At 49.4% G+C, this 23,661-nt stretch overlaps 1 protein-coding gene across 1 annotated transcript in view; it reads left to right on the top strand.

Annotated features, from left to right (window-relative positions):
- CHD1 (chromodomain helicase DNA binding protein 1) overlaps positions 1-23,661 on the top strand; it is a 1,544,591-nt gene that overhangs the window by 70,311 nt on the left and 1,450,619 nt on the right. The window contains exon 3 of the mRNA XM_086960963.1: positions 17,982-18,156. Within this exon, the coding sequence (XP_086817089.1) occupies positions 17,982-18,156 (175 nt within the window). The remainder of the gene's footprint in view (positions 1-17,981; positions 18,157-23,661) is intronic.

Here is a 23,661-nt window from a genome sequence, read left to right as displayed (position 1 = left end):
CTCAGTGCGACCCCAGCATCACTCAGTGCGACCCCAGCATCACTCAGTGCCACCCCAGCATCACTCAGTGCCACCCCAGCATCACTCAGTGCCACCCCAGCATCACTGTGCCACCCCAGCATCACTCAGTGCCACCCCAGCATCACTCAGCGCCACCCCAGCATTACTGGGCGCCGCCCCAGCATCACTCAGCACCACCACATTATCTCTCAGCACCACCACATTATCTCTCAGCACCACCACAGCACCACCACAACACCACTCAGCACCCCCACAGTACCTCTCAACACCACCCCAGCATCACTCAGCGCCACGCCAGCATCACTCAGCGCCACTCCAGCATCACTCAGCACCACCACAGCACCACTCAGAACCACTCAGCGCCACCACAGCACTACTCAGCATCACCACATCACCACTCATCACCACCACAACACCATTCAGCACCACCACAGCACCACTCCGCACCACCTCAGCACCATTCAGCTCCACCACATTATCACTCAGCACCACCACATTATCACTCAGCACCACCACATTATCACTCAGCACCACCACAGCATCACTCAGCACCACCACAGCATCACTCAGCACCACCACAGCATCACTCAGCATCACTCAGCACCACCACATCACTCAGCACCACCCCATCAATCAGCACCACCACATCACTCAGCACCACCACATCACTCAGCACCACCACATCACTCAGCACCACCACACCACCACAGCACCACTCAGCACCACTACAGCACCACTCAGCAGCACCACAGCACCACCACATCATCACTCAGCGCAACCCCAGGTTATAGGTGTCACATTTGCGAAAGTTATAACTATTGGCATTGTAAATGACAAAGCTATTAATTTAGCTATTTTCAAAACCAACACATAAATTTAAAAAAATGTCATTTACAAGACCAATCTCTCAAACTTTCCTAATGCGAGACCTATTGCATTGCAAATGCTTGTTTTCATTTTCCACTGAGGCTTGGGGTTTATGTATCTCTGCCTGTTTTAGCTAGCCATGAATGGGTTAAGCCAACCTATTCAGCTCACGGTGCTCAGCGGTATCTGGACAACAAGCCTGAAGTTCACTGAGTGATAGGAGCAGTTCACATTACACAGTGTTACTTCTACCTGCAACACCGGCGCTGTAACATGAGCTGTGTGGATACAGGTCCGTGGTGCCTACAGCCTTCTAAATAGAAATTTGAATGGATACTTCTTTGGAATCCATCCTACCAAAAGCGTCACAAGGAGGTAAAAGTGTGTCTGTGAGTGCCTCAGCCTCTTACAGCCTAGTTTTGGAAGGCAGGTTTCTAAATGCTGTACAAGCTCCAAGCCCAACTGCAGCATTCAAGTAACACACGATGATGCAGAATATGTGCTTGTTCGGACACAGGTGGGGTGCTCGGTATTGTCACACTTCAAATAGCTGGGTGTTTAGGGCTAAGAATTAAGTGAAGATTGGAGGATGGATGCCAAGAGTGGGTTCTTAGAGAAAAGTAGAACGCTCTCAGGTGGATTCTGTCCCTGTATACGATGAGGTTTTAGTAAAGTGAGGAAACACAAACTGAAATTTTGGGATCGCAGTAAAGTTTTTTTCTACTATACATCCCTGATGGTCTTTTACTCTAGTGAAATGAGCTGATTTCTTAGAGATGCTAGAGGACAGGAAGTACCTAAAGTTTTCTTTGTATCATCTCTCATTGGAGGTCCAACCGTAAGAGCAAGGAATGAGGTAAAAGATGGTGGATGTGTACACAAGTGTGCTTTTTGTCGCATCATGCTTGTTTAAGCCTGCAGCAGTTCATGATATTAATGGTGACTGGGGAACTAGACGGCGTTATGGAAAGCTTTAACTGAGAGTCGCAGTGGGTTTCTTGGACTACTACAGATACCCTAGAATAGCAGTTTGTGCACTGCCTGATTTTTTTAATACATGGAAAAGTCAGCTACCATACAGTCTGTGAAGAGGGCAATGACTGAAAGCATTTATTTAAATTAAAGAAGAGACGAATGGAAGGGATCTAACCCCTTTAGACCAATTTGATTTTCAGATGGCAAGTAAAACTATTATACAAACTAGGGAAATGGAGGCGCGAGCGGCTGTTTAAGTTCATCGGGATTATTCCCATTAAACATGCAGGCTTCAGGGCATGTACTCAATGCTGACGTCGGCACCGAGGGTGGATAACTGTGATGTTGCTTCCTCGACTTCAGCAGACTTTTAATGCAGTTAACAGAGCAGTAATAGAGTACAAGCTAGCAAATCCTATTCCTTCTCTCTTGTTAGACATTTTAAAGTATTCCATTTGGAAACTTGGTTACATAATTAAATTAAGTAATAGATAAGAGTTCATTCATAATAGTATAAAGAAGTGTTTTGTCTTGACATCACCATGATTACTTATTGCTTTGCATCCAATTGGGTTGTTGACGGTTTGTGCCTTTGATGTATGCTTATGATATTGCTTTAACCTCTACCCAAATTGGCTACTAAAGGAAACTGAATGCCATCCATGCATACTGTATTGCCAATGGACTACAGAGTTACATGAACAAGACTTAGGTTACTATTTTGGAAAATAACCCAGCGATCATTACGCAAATGGTGGCTGTCTTGGAAGGATCATTGGCAAAAAAAATCAGTCCTGGGGAACATTTGTCTCCCAAGACGTAGTTTGCTTTAATTCGCTGTGTGGAGGCATTTTCAAAAGCCCTTCTATAAAATCACGCAGGGGGAGGATTGAAATTGTAGCTTTTTACTAGAGTGAGCTCTGGACACTGAGCAGGAAATTCAGATAGAATTTGCTGAAGGATAATATTTTAAACATATGAGTGGTCTTCCCAAAGCGCAATGATCCAAGCATGTGTGTTGAGCTGGATCTAAGCTTCCTGGTGCATTAAGCCATGAGTAAATTGTTTCTTGACAATACAAAGTTTAAAAAAATCAAATGTCAGTCCAAAAGACAACCATTTGCAGGAATTACTTCAGGAGAAGCAACATTTCTCAGAGTTTCTCTTTAACTAGGAGTTTAGTGCTGTAGATAGAGATCACATTGGTTTTTTGGTGGGTCATTATAAAGCCCATGTTAAAGGCCTTCAGAATTAGGTGAGAGTTAATGTCATCAAATACCTGGGTGTCAGGGTTGCTTATATGCTTTTTTTTACTTTTACGTTTCTTATCCATTCAGCTATCTGGAGAAACGTTGATTTGCGCCTTAGGCTTGAACCCTTAAATTTAGAGTTGAGGTAGATTCAATATAGTTCTGTGTAAGGATGCTGCAAAGTATTAGAAAGCCAATTGTATTTGTGGGAAGGCATAAGTATAATGTTCAACATCTCTTATTGATCTGCGTGTTATCAGAGATTAGCTTGAGGAATATGTACCAGTTGCTATTTGATATGAAATTAAAATGTGTAAACATACAGCAAGCCTCTTGAATAAATGTCCGGTTCTTGATGTGTTTGGTCACTAATGTGACTAAATGGCCCACTTTAGATTATTCATTACTATGCCCTTTTATAGTTTTGGAAGCTCCTTTTCTCAGTTATCAGATGACAACATGCTAGGATGTCTCAATTAAAGGGAATTGTTCCAAAGTTACTATTTAGACCAAAGAAGGAAATGTAAGACATCAATAGGGCTTAATTGAGAAATACTTTACTTACCATGCATAGATAAGAGCTGGTTTTAAACTAGGGTTTACCTAAAATATTTATGATACCTATAGCTGGTCCTTGAGTATATGTCGAACCAGAAACAAAGGAAGTGGTGTTGTGTTAATTACTTTCTCATGTTGATTCTTTCTCAGTGGTAGAATTGATTTGAAAACACCTGTAGCTGTTTGTAGTGCTAATACTACTATAAACTGAAAATCAATGATTTGTGTTTTTTTTTTAGGTCTTCCCTATGCAGCACGCAAGCACTGCTTAGGGGGACCTTAAGCCATCGCTCATGACTTTTGCCTAAAAGTGCGCATGTTTTCCATTAGTTTGTATTGCAACTCATGCATGTTTGGCGTTTCCCTTGCGGGAGCGCGCAGTGGCGCCATCTGTTTTTAATGATCTTGATAGCTCTTTCAAAACAGATGGTGCCGCTGCTCGCTCCCGCAAGGGAAACGCCAAACGGGCACGAGTGGCAAAATAACCAAATGCAAAACATGCAAGCGTTTCAGCAAAAGTAAATGCTGTGTGTATCTGGCCCCTGTTACTATGCGGAGACTGCACCACGTCAGCCACCACGTCCACCACCACCTCGTCCACCACCACCTCGTCCACCACCACCATGTTCACCACCACCACGTCCACCAACACCACATCCTCCACCACCACCACATCCTCCACCACCACCAAGTCAACCACCACATCCTCCACCACATCCTCCACCACCACGTCCCCCAGCACCACCACCTCGTCCCCCAGCACCACCACCTCGTCCCCCAGCACCACCACCATGTCCCCCAGCACCACCACCATGTCCCCCAGCACCACCACCATGTCCCCCAGCACCACCACCATGTCCCCCAGCACCACCACCATGTCCCCCAGCACCACCACCATGTCCCCCAGCACCACCACCACGTCCCCCAGCAACACCACCCCATGTCAACCACCCCATGTCCACCATCACCATGACCACCACGTCTACCACTACCACGTCTACCACTACCACGTCTACCACTACCACGTCCACCATCACCACGTCCACCATCACCACGTCCACCATCACCACGTCCACCATCACCACGTCCCCCAGCACCACCACCATGTCCCCCAGCACCACCACCATGTCCCCCAGCACCACCACCACGTCCCCCAGCACCACCGCCACGTCCCCCAGCACCACCGCCACTTCCCCCAGCACCACCACCACGTCCCCCAGCACCACCACCACGTCCCCCATCACCACCACCACGTCCCCCATCACCACCACCACCACCACACCCCCCCCTGCACCACCACTGCGTCCACCACGTCCACCACCACGTCCAAGTCCTCCACCACTGCGTCCTCCACCACTGCGTCCTCCACCACTGCGTCCTCCACCACTGCGTCCTCCACCACTGCGTCCTCCACCACTGCGTCCTCCACCACTGCGTCCTCCACCACAGCATCCATCCCCACCACGTCCACCAGCACCACGTCAGCCACCATGTCCCCAACCATGTCCACCACGACCGCGTTCACCACCACCACCATGTCCACCACCACCATGTCGACCACATTCACCACCACGTCCACCCCCACCATGTCCACCATCACGTCCACCACCACGTCCACCACCACTACCTCGTCCTACCGCACTACCACGTCCTCCACCAATACCACGTCCTCCACCACTACCACATCCTCCACCACCACCACGTCCACCACCACTACGTCCACCCCCCCACATCCACCCCCCCACATCCACCCCCCCACGTCCACCCCCCCACGTTTACTCCCCCACGTCCACCATCACCACGTCCACCCCACCACGTCCACCATCACCACGTCCACCATCACCACGTCCACCATCACCACGTCCACCATCACCACGTCCACCACCACCACTTCAACCTTCACCAGGTCCATCACGTCCACCACCACCAGGTCCACCACCACCACCATGTCCACCACGTCCACCACGTCCACCACCACATCCACCACCACACCCACCTCCACCACGTCCAGCACCACCACGTCCACCACCACTTCCTTCCACCACCACGCCCACCACCACCACCACGTCCACCACCACCACGTCCACCACCACCACGTCCACCACCACCACGTCCACCACCACCATGTCCACCACCACCACGTCCACCACCACCACGTCCACCACCACCACGTCCACCACCACCACGTCCACCACCACCACGTCCACCACCACCACGTCCACCACCACCACGTCCACCAGCACCACGTCCACCAGCACCACGTCCACCAGCACCACGTCCACCAGCACCACGTCCACCAGCACCACGTCCACCCCCCACGTCCACTCCCCCACGTCCACCATCACCACGTCCATCATCACCACATCCACCATCACCACGTCCACTATCACCACGTCCACCGTCACCACGTCCACCACCACCACTTCAACCTTCACCACTACTTCAACCTTCACCAGGTCCATCACGTCCACCACCACCACCAGGTCCACCACATCCACCACGACCTCCACCACGTCCACCACCACATCCACCACCACACCCACCTCCACCACGTCCAGCACCACCACGTCCAACACCACATCCTTCCACCACCACGTCCACCATGCCCACCACCACGTCCACCACCACCACGTCCACCAGCACCACGTCCACCAGCACCGCATCCACCAGCACCGCGTCCACCAGCACCACGTTCACCAGCACCACATCCACCAGCACCACGTCCACCAGCACCGCGTCCACCAGCACCGCGTCCACCAGCACCGCGTCCACCAGCACCACGTCCACCACCACCACGTCCACCACCACCATGTCCCCCAGCACCACCACCACGTCCCCCAGCAACACCACCCCATGTCCACCATCACCACGTCCACCATCACCACGTCCACCACCACCACTTCAACCTTCACCAGGTCCATCACGTCCACCACCACCAGGTCCACCACCACCACCATGTCCACCACGTCCACCACCACATCCACCACCACACCCACCTCCACCACGTCCAGCACCACCACGTCCACCACCACTTCCTTGCACCACCACTTCCTTCCACCACCACGCCCACCACCACCACCACGACCACCACCACCACCACGTCCACCACCACCACCACGTCCACCACCACCACGTCCACCACCACCACGTCCACCAGCACCACGTCCACCAGCACCACGTCCACCAGCACCACGTCCACCAGCACCACGTCCACCAGCACCACGTCCACCAGCACCACGTCCACCAGCACCACGTCCACCCCCCACGTCCACTCCCCCACGTCCACCATCACCACATCCACCATCACCACGTCCACTATCACCACGTCCACCGTCACCACGTCCACCACCACCACTTCAACCTTCACCACTACTTCAACCTTCACCATGTCCATCACGTCCACCACCACCACCAGGTCCACCACATCCACCACGACCTCCACCACGTCCACCACCACATCCACCACCACACCCACCTCCACCACGTCCAGCACCACCACGTCCACCACCACTTCCTTCCACCACCACGTCCACCATGCCCACCACCACGTCCACCACCACCACGTCCACCACCACCACGTCCACCAGCACCGCATCCACCAGCACCGCGTCAACCAGCACCGCGTCAACCAGCACCGCGTCCACCAGCACCGCGTCCACCAGCACCGCGTCCACCAGCACCGCGTCCACCAGCACCGCGTCCACCAGCACCACGTCCACCACCACCACGTCCACCACCACCATGTCCCCCAGCACCACCACCACGTCCCCCAGCAACACCACCCCATGTCCACAACCCCATGTCCACCATCACCATGACCACCACGTCTACCACTACCACGTCTACCACTACCACGTCCACCATCACCACGTCCACCATCACCACGTCCACCATCACCACGTCCACCATCACCACGACCACCATCACCACATCCACCACCACATCCACCACCACACCCACCTCCACCACGTCCAGCACCACCACGTCCACCACCACTTCCTTCCACCACCACGTCCACCATGCCCACCACCACCACGTCCACCAGCACCACGTCCACCATCACCACGTCCACCATCACCACGACCACCATCACCACGTCCACCATCACCACGTCCACCATCACCACGTCCACCATCACCACGTCCACCATCACCACGTCCACCATCACCACGTCCACCATCACCACGTCCACAATCACCACGTCCACTATCACCACGTCCACCGTCACCACGTCCACCACCACCACTTCAACCTTCACCACTACTTCAACCTTCACCAGGTCCATCACGTCCACCACCAGGTCCACCACATCCACCACCACATCCACCACCACACCCACCTCCACCACGTCCAGCACCACCACCTTCCACCACCACGTCCACCATGCCCACCATGCCCACCACCACGTCCACCACCACCACGTCCACCAGCACCACATCCACCAGCACCGCATCCACCAGCACCGCGTCCACCAGCACCGCGTCCACCAGCACCACGTCCACCATCACCACGTCCACCATCACCACGTCCACCATCGCCACGTCCACCATCACCACGTCCACCATCACCACGTCCACTATCACCACGTCCACCGTCACCACGTCCACCACCACCACTTCAACCTTCACCACTACTTCAACCTTCACCAGGTCCATCACGTCCACCACCAGGTCCACCACATCCACCACGACCTCCACCACGTCCACCACCACATCCACCACCACACCCACCTCCACCACGTCCAGCACCACCACCTTCCACCACCAAGTCCACCATGCCCACCACCACGTCCACCACCACCACGTCCACCAGCACCGCATCCACCAGCACCGCGTCCACCAGCACCGCGTCCACCAGCACCGCGTCCACCAGCACCGCGTCCACCAGCACCACGTCCACCACCACCACGTCCACCACCACCATGTCCCCCAGCATCACCACCACGTCCCCCAGCAACACCACCCCATGTCCACAACCCCAAGTCCACCATCACCATGACCACCACGTCTACCCTTACCACGTCTACCACTACCACGTCCACCATCACCACGTCCACCATCACCACGTCCACCATCACCACGTCCACCATCACCACGTCCACCATCACCACGTCCACCATCACCACGTCCACCATCACCACGTCCACCATCACCACGTCCACCATCACCACGTCCACCACCACCACGTCCTCCAGCACCACCACCATGTCCCCCAGCACCACCACCATGTCCCCCAGCACCACCACCATGTCCCCCAGCACCACCACCATGTCCCCCAGCACCACCACCATGTCCCCCAGCACCACCACCACGTCCCCCATCACCACCACCACACCCCTCCCTGCACCACCACTGCGTCCACCACGTCCTTCACCACCACGTCCAAGTCCTCCACCACTGCGTCCTCCACCACTGCGTCCTCCACCACTGCGTCCTCCACCACTGCATCCATCACCACGGCATCCATCCCCACCACGTCCACCAGCACCACGTCGGCCACCATGTCCCCAACCATGTCCACCACCACCGCGTTCACCACCACCACCATGTCCACCACCACCATGTCGACCACATTCACCACCACGTCCACCCCCGCCATGTCCACCATCACGTCCACCACCACTACCACGTCCTACCGCACTACCACGTCCTCCACCACTACCACGTCCTCCACCACTACCACGTCCTCCACCACTACCACGTCCTCCACCACCACCACGTCCACCACCACTTCGTCCACCCCCCCACGTCAACCCCCCCACGTCCACTCCCCCACGTCCACTCCCCCACGTCCACCATCACCACGTCCACCCCACCACGTCCACCATCACCACGTCCACCATCACCACGTCCACCATCACCACGTCCACCATCACCACGTCCACCACCACCACCATGTCCACCACGTCCACCACCACATCACCACCACACCCACCTCCACCACGTCCAGCACCACCACGTCCACCACCACTTCCTTCCACCACCACGCCCACCACCACCACCACCACCACCACCACCACGTCCACCACCACCACGTCCACCACCACCACGTCCACCACCACCACGTCCACCACGTCCACCAGCACCACGTCCACTAGCACCACGTCCACCACCACCACGTCCACTCCCCCACATCCACTCCCCCATGTCCACCATCACCACGTCCACCATCACCACGTCCACCATCACCACGTCCACCACCACCACTTCAACCTTCACCACTACTTCAACCTTTACCAGGTCAATCACGTCCACCACCACCACCAGGTCCACCACATCCACCACGACCTCCACCACGACCTCCACCACGTCCACCACGACCTCCACCACATCCACCACCACATCCACCACCACACCCACCTCCACCACGTCCAGCACCACCACGTCCACCACCACTTCCTTCCACCACCACGTCCACCATGCCCACCACCACCACGTCCACCAGCACCACGTCCACCAGCACCACGTCCACCAGTACCACGTCCACCACCACCACTTCAACCTTCACCACTACTTCAACCTTTACCAGGTCAATCACGTCCACCACCACCATCAGGTCCACCACATCCACCACGACCTCCACCACGACCTCCACCACGTCCACCACGACCTCCACCACATCCACCACCACATCCACCACCACACCCACCTCCACCACGTCCAGCACCACCACGTCCACCACCACTTCCTTCCACCACCACGTCCACCATGCCCACCACCACCACGTCCACCACCACCACGTCCACCAGCACCACGTCCACCAGTACCACGTCCACCAGCACCGCGTCCACCAGCACCGCGTCCACCAGCACCGCGTCCACCAGCACCGCGTCCACCAGCACCCCGTCCACCAGCAGCAGGTGCAGTGGCACAGTGGGCCAAAAGCTCTAGGCAACACACTGAACACAGATTATTGCTATATTTTTCTACCAAACAAGCAGACACAAGTGAAATTACCTTACAGGCACTAGGGCAATGAATGCTGCAGCAGGTGCAGTGGCATTGTCGCAAAAAGTTCTGGGAAACCCACTGAAAAACAATTATTGCTATATTTACCTACTAAACAAGCAGTCAGGAGTGCTTTTTGTGGTTGTTTTGTAAGCATTGCACCCACAGTAACACATACCCCAAAGCATCACGGTAATAAAATCTGCAACCTATTGGACGTTTCTGTCTACCTACAACTTATGTTACATTTTGCGCATTTATATGTCACATTTTCACAGTTTTTGTATGGTCCTAAAATGCTTCTGAACCTCGACAAACTGACACCATGGCAAGGGCTTTCTCGACCATTGGATTCACTAATAAGTACTTCTAACTTACCATATGACATTCCATACCAAGCTTTGGAAATGCCAATCAGTCTCGCCTATGCCAGTAATCTAACATAGGCAAGACCTATTGGCTTTGCCAGTGATTGTTGATCTTGTCGTCGGTGGAAAACTGTCAACTGCATGCTCACTGTTCATAAAATAATCAATGACATGCTTGTCTTTGGCCTCTTCATAAATGACTTTTAGGCCTTTCTGAAACATAAAAAAGTTAATCTTGTCAAACAGTGAAACCCTCACGGGATTTTGTGCCCTGGGTGGCACATTTTGCAGGAAAATAAAATTAGTGGGCATAAACCCCAAATTCTCAGTATTTTTGCGGCAAGCAGAAAATGTGCCTGTCGCAAAAATACCTTTCAGGCCTTAGTCTATCACTGCTGGAAACTCTTCCAAATCAGTCTGTGACAGTGTCCAGAAGCACTTAACATGTGGCCTGATCCCAGAGAGTGCACATTTAAAACTGAGAACTCTGCTGTCACTGGCATCTGCCATCCTCCATTCCTTCTAAACGTTAACAGGGCAGCAGGGGTGAATGGGGGGAACCGGGGGGGGGGGGGGGGGGGGGGGTTAGGGGAGTAAAAATGACTCGGTAGGGCGAATGTATGGAGAAGAGGGACCAAACTGTGTCCTGGGGATGGAGGCTGGAATAGCATGGAATGGGTGTTTCGACCGCATGAGTCCGAGGGTGGGGGTGTAGAAGATTCAAGGGGCTGAAGGGAGATATTTTATTTTTTATTTTCAAAGTTTTATATAGCGCAAACAAGATCTTTGCAGATATCAGAGCGCTTTACAGAAAACAAGGGCTAGGGGAAACAAGAGGGTGATTAAACAAACTATTGGGTACAATATAGTAGTCTGTAGTAAGTGAAAAGCCCAATAGGATAGCAATCAGATAAAAACATAATGCAAAAAGGATAGCAATTAGATAAAAACATAATACAAAGTAGGATAGCAGTCAAATAAAAACATAAAGCAAAAAGATAATCAGAATAACCAGTAGTACAAAAAAACGGAGCAAGGTTTTCGGTCCAGTAAATGTAGCGTTCAGGTGAATTTAGCCATCAGGATGCTTTTACCTCTTTCTTAAAAAATGCCGTGGAGGAGATAAGTCTGGTTTCAGGAGGGAGTGCATTCCAGATCCTGGGTGCCATTCCCGAGAAGGAGCGTTTGTATGTTTTTTCCTTCCGGAATCTTCGAGGTTTCAGGAGGAGATTTTTTGTGCTTCTGTTGGATCTAGAGCCTCCTGATATAGTCCGCTTTTGAGAGAGGTAGTCGGGTGACTTGTGGTGTACGGCCAGGTGTGTCATGCAGGCGATTTTTCAGCTGTATTCTGGCTTCAAACGGCAGCCAGTTCAGTGATTTTAAGTCAGGGGATATATGTTTCCTTGATCCGGTGATAAGTCTCGCTGCAGCGTTCAAGGAGGCTCTTAGGGGTGCAGTTGTAGATAGGGGGAGTCCGCTGAGAGCAACTATTCCGTAGTCTATTCGTGGGATGACTAGGGCTTGTACAGCAGTTTGGAAATCCTTAGCTGGGAAGAAGGGTTTAAGTTTCCTCAAAGTGTTGATTTGAAAATTAGCTCCTTTAGTTGCTTTGCTAATGTGCTGCTGCATGTTGAGATTGGCGTCAAGTGTGATGTCTAAGGATTTCGCGGAGTCCACGATGGTGGGTTGGACATTGAGTGCAGTAAGGTGCTTGAGCCAGGTTTGGGAGATGGCGAGTTTCGCCGGAGGTGCGATCCGAAGGAACTCAGTTTTCAGGGCATTTAGTTTGAGGTGATTGACAGCCAACCATGATTGGGTGTTTCTGAGCGTGGAGTTCAGAAGTTTGATGTCTTCCGGGATTGGAGTTTGAGGTAGAGTTGAGTGTCATCGGCGTACATGTGAAAGTGAACATTAGATGCTTGAAGCAATGTGGTGAGTGGTTCCATGACCAGGTTGAACAAAGTGGGGGATAGGGAAGATCCTTGTGTAACGCCTAATGTTACAGGCACAGATGAGGACAACACGTTGTTGATCTTGAACTTCTGAGACAGGTTATGTATGTGAACCATTTGAGAACAGTTCCGGATACACCCATTCTGGTGTTTAACATCTCCAGCAGATTCTCATGTTTGACAGTGTCAAATGCTGAAGAGAGATCAAGTAGGATAAGGAGGCAGGAATCGTTGTGAACAAGGATTTGGAGGGCGTCCTCAATTATGTGCGTCATGGCAGTTTCCGTACTGTGTCTTGCTCTGAAGCCTGATTGATGAGGGTTGAGGAGGTCAAACCGATCAATGTGTTTTGTCAGTTGGAGTTGTACGCATTTTTCCAGCAGTTTGGCCAGGATGGGGATATTGGTGATGGGGCGGTAATTGTTTGGGTCAGCAGGGTCAGCTGTAGGTTTCTGGAGTATAGGCGTGACTTGCCCCACCTTGAGGGAGTCCGGGATGAGCCCTTGTTGCAGGGAACTGTTAATGATTTTTGTCCAGAGTGGGAGGAGCAGGGGCGTGAAGTCTTTTACAGCATTAGCAGGTAAGGGGTCTGTGAGGTGATTAGAGGGTTTCAGGGTGCCGAGCAGTTTGTTAATTTCTTCTTCAGAGTAGGTGTCGAAGGACGACCATGCTGTGTTGTTTTTAGGTTGAGTGTTAGTTATGCTGATGGGGCTGGAGTATCGGCTTATATCATTGAGGAGATCACTTCTTATATTGTCAGTCTTTAGCTTAAAGAAAGCAGAAAAGTCTTCACAGGATGGTATAATGCTTGTTGTGCTGTTTGAATGTAGAGGTTGTTCCTTGGTTTGAGTTTTGACTAGTTCGAACAGTTTTCTTGGTCTGTTTTTTGCTTGATCGAGCTGGAGGCTGAAGAAGTCAGATTTCGAGCGCTTTTTAGGTCTCGCCTTTTCCATTGGAAAATGGCGAGAATTCAAGTGCTCGATCGAGTAGTCAAACCACTGCAGTTTTCAACTGCAGTTTCTTCACAGTGCATGTGACCACAAGCCTCTCGTGAACGAGCCCAGCCAGCCCAGCCTCCCTCACACAGCTTCTCCCAGCCATATGGTTGTTCGAGTTGCCCACCCCCTCCCTCTCCAGCGCCTGCCTTCCTTGACTCGCATTAGATCATCAGAGGCAGCCCAGTCCTTCTCCATATGGGCAGCCCACCCCCTCCCTCTCCAACGCCTGCCTTCTCTCTCTGTGTACTTGCTCCAAATTAAGTGGTTAATTGGGCCGCTTTGATCTCCAGTTTACTTCAAACTTCTATCACCAGTGTGCATAGGTGATTTCACACAATCTCTGTTAATCTCAGCAGAGCGTTTTTGACTTGGTTCATTTACACAAATAGCCCACTTCTGCTGCTGCACCAGGTATGACTATCTTGCCACAAGCAAACCTATCCGCCACCAGTCTTCCTTTAACATCTAACCCATGTTTAACAATCTTTAAAAAAAAAACATAACATACAGCCTAACACTGGCTGCTTGGCTATAATTCGTAATCCATAAGCATCAAACTATTTTATAAGTAACTGACTCCGTCCTAGCCTTACCAGCCCTTCACACCAAAATGCACTCTGACAGGCATCTGTTGCTTCCCCAGCGTCTCGGCCTCACTTCTCCTCCCCCCTAATTACATCCCGCTTTCACTTGAAAGGGACCGCCAATGCTTGTTTCATTAGCTCCCCATCTCTCATTCTGTCATCTTCCCCCTCGTCCCTCCCCCCCCCACCGGGTCTCTTCTTTCCTTTTAAGAAGGCCCGCAGTTCACTAATGGAAATGTGGCATTGCATGGCATTTTAAACATTTTGTGTGTGCGCGCGCACGCACCACTGGGATGTGCATCTTTGTATTGCAGAAATAAGCAGCAGATTTAGGGCATTGTTTCTGCAAAATAAGAAATTCCAATGGCAGTCTGACTTCATTATGTTTCTTGCGGGAGCCCCTTCTTTGGTTATGCCGCTCGGATTTCCCCAATATCTTGCACGCACAATCAGCAGGTTGCTTGTCAGAATGGTGTTATAAAGAATAACATTATCCCGGGGCCAATAGAGAAGAACCTTCAGATAGTTTAATATGCAATTTGACGGTATGAAAATTAACAAGGATAATCTTGTACAAAGGTACACCACATATTTGTACCCAAACAGACCTTCAATAATACTCACATGCGTGGGAATGCGCACATCAAGGCACAGGCTCATGCATGAGCACAGGTGCCTAAATAATTACATACATGCAAATAGACACGCACTCACATTTCTATAAACATGCACATTCATACATGCAGTCTCATATGCATACATTGCATTTCCATACCAAACACACATGCAAGCCCACTGCAAAATCACACGTGCACCCTCACAAACAGCCTTCTTCCTTCCTAAAACACAGCTTATTTTTGTTAATGGCTTTTTTATATGCGTGTCTGTGGTGTTAAAAATGTCAGCATAGCATTCCCCATAGCTCCCCGTGACCCCCTCCCTCCCTCTTCTCTCCTCGCTCCTTGTGCTCCCTCCTTCCACTCAGCATTGAACATGTGCCCCGGTGCCTTCAGAGGAAACCACGACTCTTCAATCTTTTTAGAACAACGTCCGCTCATCTCATTCTACCTCTCCCTTCCCCCCACCCCGTGTTGGTCCGTCACCTCTTGCTTTTGGAGACAGTTATATGGCTGCAATAAAGCACAGCAGCAATGCCCCATTCTCAGCTCTTCACAGCGCACTCTCTAGCTGTGCTGTGACAAAAGGAGAAGGAAGGGCCCTCAGCCCAACCCCATGGGGCAGCCACTTATCCTGATAGCGGGGCACTTACTGGGCAATAGTATCTCGTCCCAAGGGGATTTACAGAAATGAGGATTTAATGGCAGATAAGCACATGCAGCCTGCCAATTTCCGGTCCAATTGGACATCAAGGCCCCATATAGGCACAAAGCTTTAGCGCACAAAGCTAGAAACTACTGCACATGCAACGCCACTTACACATGCAACGCCACTCACACATGCAACGCCACTCACACATGCAACGCCACTCAACCACGCAACATCACTCAACCACGCAACGCCACTCAACCACGCAACGCCACTCACACACGCAACGCCACTCACACACGCAACGCCACTCACACACGCAACGCCACTCACACACGCAACGCCACTCACACACGCAACGCCACTCACACACGCAACGCCACTCACACACGCAACGCCACTCACACACGCAGCGCCACTCACACCCACGCAACGCCACTCACACCCACGCAACGCCACTCACACCCACACAACGCCACTCACACCCACGCAACGCCACTCACACCCACGCAACGCCACTCACACCCACGCAACGCCACTCACACCCACGCAACGCCACTCACCCACGCAACGCCACTCACCCACGCAATTCCACTCACCCACGCAATTCCACTCACCCACGCAACGCCACTCACCCACGCAACGCCACTCACCCACACAACGCCACTCATCCACGCAACGCCACTCATCCACGCAACGCCACTCACCCACGCAACGCCACTCACCCCCACACTGTGCAGTGCACAATAGGCCTCGCAGTAGGAAAGTTGGAGCTATTGGTTTTGTAAATGACAAAGCCCTTTATGTTTCTAAAATGAAAACAAAAATAAAAGGCATTGTTATTTGCAATTGTAATAGCTCCAACTTTCCTACTGCGAGACCTATTGGCAACGCCAGTGCTTGTTTCCTAAAGTAGGCATTTCTCTTATTCTTAAGAGTTTTAAGGTGCAGTGCTGAGGGGTCTGACCTCCAGGTGCGCTCTGCCATTCGCATGGCACGCCTGTCTTCATTGAGTCTAGCATCATACCATGGGTTCGAGTTCTTGGTGGAGACTCTCTTCCGTTGCAGGGGGGCGGCTTTGTTGATTATTGAGGTCATAGAGTCGAGGTAGTGGTCAGTCAGAGATTGTACGTCAGAGGCGATAGCGATAGCGAGTCCCACAAGTCAAAGAGAAGTGGGGAAGGATGAGAGGTCTCTGGAACAGAGAGGCACATAGAGAGATACGTTCAGCCTCATAGCACAGGTGGAGGGCCCTGTACATTTGCAATGTGTTAACAGGTAGGCGATGTAGGAACTTAACACCTCTATTGCCAGCTGACCTTTAGCTCACCCTTCTTTCATTGCCTGTGGCAGTGCAGACTCAATGACAGGAGCATCAGCCTTTTTAATTTCTTTAAATGACAATGTTTACAGGTACTTATGTAAAAATTACTTCATTTGTATAAAAGTACAATGTATTTGCCAGAAGCAAAATTGTGATATCCTAAGGGGGTCTGAACAGTTAGATCAACAAGGCTCTTCTTACTGCCTGGAAAGATCAAAGTCCATCAAGTTGTCTTTTTTGATGCCCTTAGCTTCTTCTGTTTTTCTTATCCTTTATATTGTCTAAATTAAAATGTGCTCGAAACTCTGAAGTACTGTGTAATTCAAAGCTTTTCTGCTTTGTTGACTTAAGTGAATTTTATGGCCCAGTAGTAGACTTTTAGGCTCTGACGGTTATTTGCAGCCTGACGAAGGGAAATGATTCAAGTACATAAATCTAAGAATTCAAGTGCTGGAAAGCAGTAGTAACAGGTAAGTTACTTTTGTCCTTTTTACTGCATGGCTTTTTAATGTTCACTCCTTTGGTAGGCACATATGATTTTGTTTGAAATATGATAACGCTTATTGAACATGGGTGAAATCGTATGAAAGTTAATATGGCTGGCATCCGTAAATTTATTTTAGATATTTTCAAACCCAAACAAATGAAACTTGAGCACGTTTAAAATTAGCTAAACGTGCAAATATTTATACACATTAGACCAGCAAAGTATATATATATGCAAAAGTGGTAAAGGGACCTAACATGATTGAATCAAGTCGTTGTTAAATAAATTAGTTAAACGCCTTTGCATTATTTGACCTTGGTAGATTAAAATAGCTTCCTTCAGATTAATAACAAATGCATTGTCGTTTTGCTGTTTGTGTTGCAGCCATTCAGATGACACTGGATCTGGTTCTAGCTCGGGGAGCAGCAGTGAGAGCAGCAGTCCGTCTGGAAGCAGCGACTCCGGTAGTGACTCAGACTCTGGAAGCCAGTCTGAGTCTGATTCACCCAGAGAAAAGAAACCGATACAGGCTAAGCCAGCTCCCATAGATGGCACAGAGGTAAGTGCTAAAGAGTTTTGTGTGTTTACTTTTTCACAATATATCTACATACACTCAACTCCTGGCTCAGCCTATTCTCAACTTGTGTGTACCTTCCCATCTAGTAGCAGGTTTGGGAACCGCCTCTGTAGATGTTGATTTCAGAAATTTGCACAGCGGTACCTCACATCTGTGTATGCAGAAACCATGCCATTCCTCCTTCCTTGAATTATGTGCACCCTCGCCGTTTTCTTTGTTTTCCCCCTTATTAATAGGTGTTGATCGGATTCTGCTTTCTGTCTGGTCCAGATTCTGCTTATAGTGTTGCTTGATTCCAGTGACACAGTGTGCACGGGACACACATCTGAACCACTTAAGGCGACATACCAAAGTATTAAGGGCAACACTGTTCCTAGGTTGCTTGTGTTCCACTACGGTGAGGACCAGGCAATTCGCGCTGGACTGTACCCATGAGGAACAGGGTCAAGGCGGATTTGCATATGACTGGGTCCAAGCTGAGGTGGCATGATGGGCAAAAAAAACAATGGATTGGGATGCAGCCCCTAGCGTTCGCCAGTGGCTTAGATTAACTCAAGCATTCCACCCATCACTTTGATTTTGATGCCCTAATATCATCAGTCAGCATTTTGTATTCTGTATTCCTGACCCCCTGAAGTACTTGTTTATCTGTGGTGTGGTTCTTTTTTTTGTTTGTTCCGACACAGGACTTCAGTCGTAATCAAAATTGTAATAAGAAAGCTCATGTGCCTCAGCGAAGTGAACATCAGATGAAATGCTAATTTGATGTATTACAAAGAAAAACATCCAACAGCTAAATATTAAACCAAGGAAAACTTTGGCATCTTTAATTAAATGCAAATAATAAAATGCTGCTTAAACAGAAAATGTGCTACGTTCTGTTACCTTAAAAAAATCTCAAAATGCAATCGAGCAGAGCCTCTATGACCCTCTGAAAATGAGCTAATTTAATCCCCTTTCAGCCTTATAAAATAGGCAAACTCTAAAAGATCTCACATATAAATCCTGGTAATCTGGCGACTGTCTCAAATATTGGTTATTTATTTCCCTCTCGCCCCAAAATTGTTTTCCATTGGCACAGTACACCTGTAGCTGACTAAACTGTTTTTTATGTCAAATTTTGTGATCTCTCTTTGGATGAGTTATATCGCTTTTACATGCTCCCTAAACTTTTATGGACTGAACACTTTGGATGACATACTAATTTTCCAAACTTGTGTTTTTTGTTTTTTAAATAAATTGCTGTTTTATTGGGGGGTTTTCTCGAAAGTAATTATCACATTCCATCCGTACTGGTTTATACAGTTAGTACTTGCTATAAAATTGGACACTATCCAAAGATACTCAGTGCAATTGTTCTGGTCACTTATTGGTTTCCCTTTTAACCCTCCTCCCCTCCCCCCCCACCCCACCCCCCACCAATCACCTCTCCCAACCCTGGGGAATGAAACAGCCCAGTAGAAAACTGCAGTATATTGAAGTTTGTCATATATTAGTTTACATTTAGCAAGAGGCATAACTGTTATACGTGTATCTCGGTGCGATCTACAACATGATTTGGCTCACTAGTGAGCTTTCGTCTGTTCCGCGAACACTTATTATGTCTACTTTCACTAATTGAAAAGATTTAGAACTTGTTAACATGCTGAGCAGGAGACCCCAGGAATGCCCCCTGACATTCAGTCCGAGGACCCCAAATCTCCTCCAAGCTCTCATCATTTAGAACACTGATAATCTCTCCATTGCTAATGTGTGCCACACTCTGAGCTACCAGAATGAACATGGGTGGTAAATTTCTTTTTTTTCCAGTATACCACTAGGAAGCAGTTGCTGCTACTAAGCAGTTCGATATCATTCGACAATAGGATTTTGTCTGTTTTAGCCTCCGGGATCAAAGTTCCAAAAGGACATAGGCTAATTTAAATGGTATGGGGTAACCCAGTGTTATTTTCATGGCAGCCAGAATCTTATTCCAGTAATGTATGAGGTATGGGTAGTCTCACCAACTGTTTAAAATCTCCTACTAAACCACATCTGGATTAGTGCATTGGTATGGGGATGGTATTTGTTGAGAGGGATATAAGTGCTGCTTGAAGACCGCCATATAGTGCACTTCTGTGCCATGTATTGTATATTAGTTTTTAGTAATACCTTGGCATGCTTTTGCACTTTTGTTCCTACTTAATTGTACAAGTGAGCCATAAAGGGATGCGAGTTGATGGTGGCATGTTTACTATCAAATTATTTAAAGTGGGAATTCACCCGTTCATGCCACCAACTGTTTTTAATTTTTTTTTAGTTAATTTGATTTCCAAGTAGCTGCTCCCCCTTAATGTCCGCATGAATGATCCAGTGTTTCAGTTGTGAGTAGTGATATAGTTAGTCAGCTTCTAAGTTGAATTTCATCTCACAGGATTCAAATGATAGCGCCTCCTGTCCATAGAATATTGCTAAATTGGTTGAAAAAATCCCTTGCTTCCACCTACTAAATGAGCCTCTTTCCACATCTGGTGTACACACTGAATGTTGGTGGATATGAGTAAGTGGGAAGGGACACATGGATATTGCAGTTTTTACATAGGGTGTCACATTTAGTGTCGTTTTCGTGGGCATTCTGATGTAGGCGTTGGGTAATCTATCTAATTTTCTTTCTGTATTAAATCTGCCTCCATCACCATCCCCTATAATGTTTAGGTCGCAGCCTACCAGACAGCGCAGCTGTCTAGTTTGCTAAAGACATCTTGGGAACATTTCTAAAGTGCTCCACCCTCTCTACCCTTTAAGAGGGTGGAGGTTTAATGTGGATAGTGAAGAACCGCTTTGCATTACAGATCCTAAATTGTCCTTCATCTGTGTCACCTTTGTCCCCGTCAGCATCATAAGAACTTATTAATGAGGTAGTTTCTTTTAGAAGCAATCGTGTCCTCAGAAAGGCTGCATGGATAATAATTCCCTCTCCATCCATATAAGGAAAATGTGAGTAAGGCTATGTCCCATTTCGGACCTCCGCATGCTAAATCACTTTCTCCTCTCTGAATGATCAAGGTGCTGGTTCATTTGTTGTCAGCTGTCCAAAGCAAGTGGGCGTGCTCAATGATCCTTCTGGACAACTATTTCAATATCCCCTCTCTACTAATGCCATGAACACATTTGTTTTTTAGGTCTCGCAGAGAGACCTATTGCAGTCAAACCAGAAAGCTGAGTTCACGATGTGGATTTGTAGAAGTGCTCGTGAACGCGCTTCTATCCCCCTGCCTTGCTCTTCAAAGGCTCCCCTTACCATTTGCTCCTGCCTCCCCGCCCACTGCTTCACACTTCACGGCCGCCAGGCCGTGACTCGGATTTCTGCTCAGCCCCCCTCCCAGTGCTGCCTTGTTGTACAGGCTACACTGCTCAGGAATGTGAACACAAACAGGGACTTATTGCCTGCTTTCACAATCCCCCTTCTAATTGCGCACCCCCCCCCTCCTCCGATCAAATATGACTCACCCCCCCACCTCTCGCCAGCCTTCGCAGCCTCTTAACAAGGCCCCCAGAAGCTGCCTGTGCTGCGTGGGTCAGGAGAGGCGTCTGCGCTCTTTAACCCCCTCCCTGTCTCCTACTCTTTCTCTCTCTGTTACTTTAATTGCTTGCTATTGTTCTCCTTTTCTCTCTCCGTTCTTCTTACTTTCTGTTCCTCTCCGCTTCTCCTCTTTCTGTTACTCTCACCTTTTTCTTTCCCTCCCCCATCATGCTGTCTCCCTCCACTCTCCTTCCTCAACTCTTTCTCTCCTCTCACGTGTTCTTTTCATTACTTGCTACTTTTTATTTTTAAGAATTCACAAAAACACAATATAGTTACTGCACACTATCAATGTATAAATATATTGATAACTCACATGTCTATAGATCATGTAAACCCAAAGAAGAGGGAATCTGGTATCTCTGAAATGCATTGGGATAGGGATAATAAATGATTTTACGTGATCATCATTATGTATGAAGATATGGGATCCTTCTAAGTCCTCTTGGTGAATGAAACTCCGAAAAAATGCTAACTTGGACATTTATTTAAAAAATAAATACGGACTATATTTGTAAAATCACTATCACAATCAATGTTTTTTCTGAGTTTTGGCCATAGAAGAACGCTGTATATTGTTTTCCTATACTGTTAGAGAGATATAGAAGACAACAAAAAAGGACTGTAAAAAAAAAAGGACTGTCAAAAATAAACGCATCTCAGATGCCCGAGAACATAACGCCCTAAGTTAACTTACCAGAAATCGTAATCAATTAAAAAAAATTAACCGTATCTAAAAGCTCTTTGCCTCCTTGGACACCGGGAAAGGACTGCCCTTTGATATTGGATAATACAAATCCACATTTGGCTGTCAGGTCTGCCCCCTCTTACTTTCGTTATCACTCCCACACCATATGCTCGTTCCCTCCCACCCTTCCTTTGATGTCTGCTTCTTCATACGCGCCCCACTCCCCCTAGCCCTCCCACAAAGCAAGACATTTCACACCAGCCACTTCACGCGCTCCGCAGAATCAGCCCTCCTCCCAGCGATGCCTGTCCTTCTTCAAAGGTAGCTTGTTTTCCATTGCCGACAGTTTACAGCATGGGCTGTCTACCCTCATAGTGACGCTCAACTTTCCTGAAGTTCAATGGGCCAGTGTAGCCCGGGCTGCTGTTTAGACGGCTCTGTAAAGAAGATGCTGCCTTTAAATAAATATATTAATAAAAAAACAATTAAATACAGTTTAAAAAAAGGTGCTTTAATGTTTCATGTTTAGGGAGTTTTTCATGTTCGTTAAACACGTGGGCTCGTGTGCAGCTTTCTTTCCACTAAAGTCCTGCACCCCTCGCCTTGAGCGCTCCATGTTGCTCCCCTCGCCCCATTTGCTCTCTCTTCTTCGTGTGCTGCATTTTATTCCACTTGCCCAGACCTGCTCTCTGTTGCTCCTTCCTCCTGTCCAGTGCTTCTCCGTCCTTGGCTTTCTTTAGATTTTTCAAAAATTCTTCTCCCCAAACTCTGCCCTGTTGCTCTGCTACACTTTGCTCTCCACGCCTGCTACTCATAAGGGTAAGTAACAGGAGGCAATCCATCCGTCAACAGACCTCATCTGATAGCAGCCACGAGTACTACACATTTAGGGAATGTAGCTATCTCGTTTTTTTAATGCAACTTCATGGATTCCACATTTTTCATGCTTCTATTTTTCGCAGTGTAGTTTACTGTTGTTTCGACTAATGTTAACACATTCACTTACATCTGTTTTTTCTTGAGAGAATGACCCGCAACCCCCCACACACACAACCCCCCCCCACACACACCCCCACACACACACAACCCCCCCCCACACACACCCCCACACACACACCCCCACACACACACCCCACCCCCCCCACACACACACCTCACCCCCCCACTCACACACCCCACACACACACACACACCCACACATACAACCCTACATAATCAATGCAACATACACTCCAAA

This window comes from Lissotriton vulgaris, chromosome 3_1 (genome assembly GCF_964263255.1).
Source record: "Lissotriton vulgaris chromosome 3_1, aLisVul1.2, whole genome shotgun sequence".
NCBI classification, from domain to species: Eukaryota; Metazoa; Chordata; class Amphibia; order Caudata; family Salamandridae; genus Lissotriton; species Lissotriton vulgaris.
Note: the sequence above shows the minus strand (reverse complement) of the source record. Positions and strands in the feature narration are given on the sequence as shown.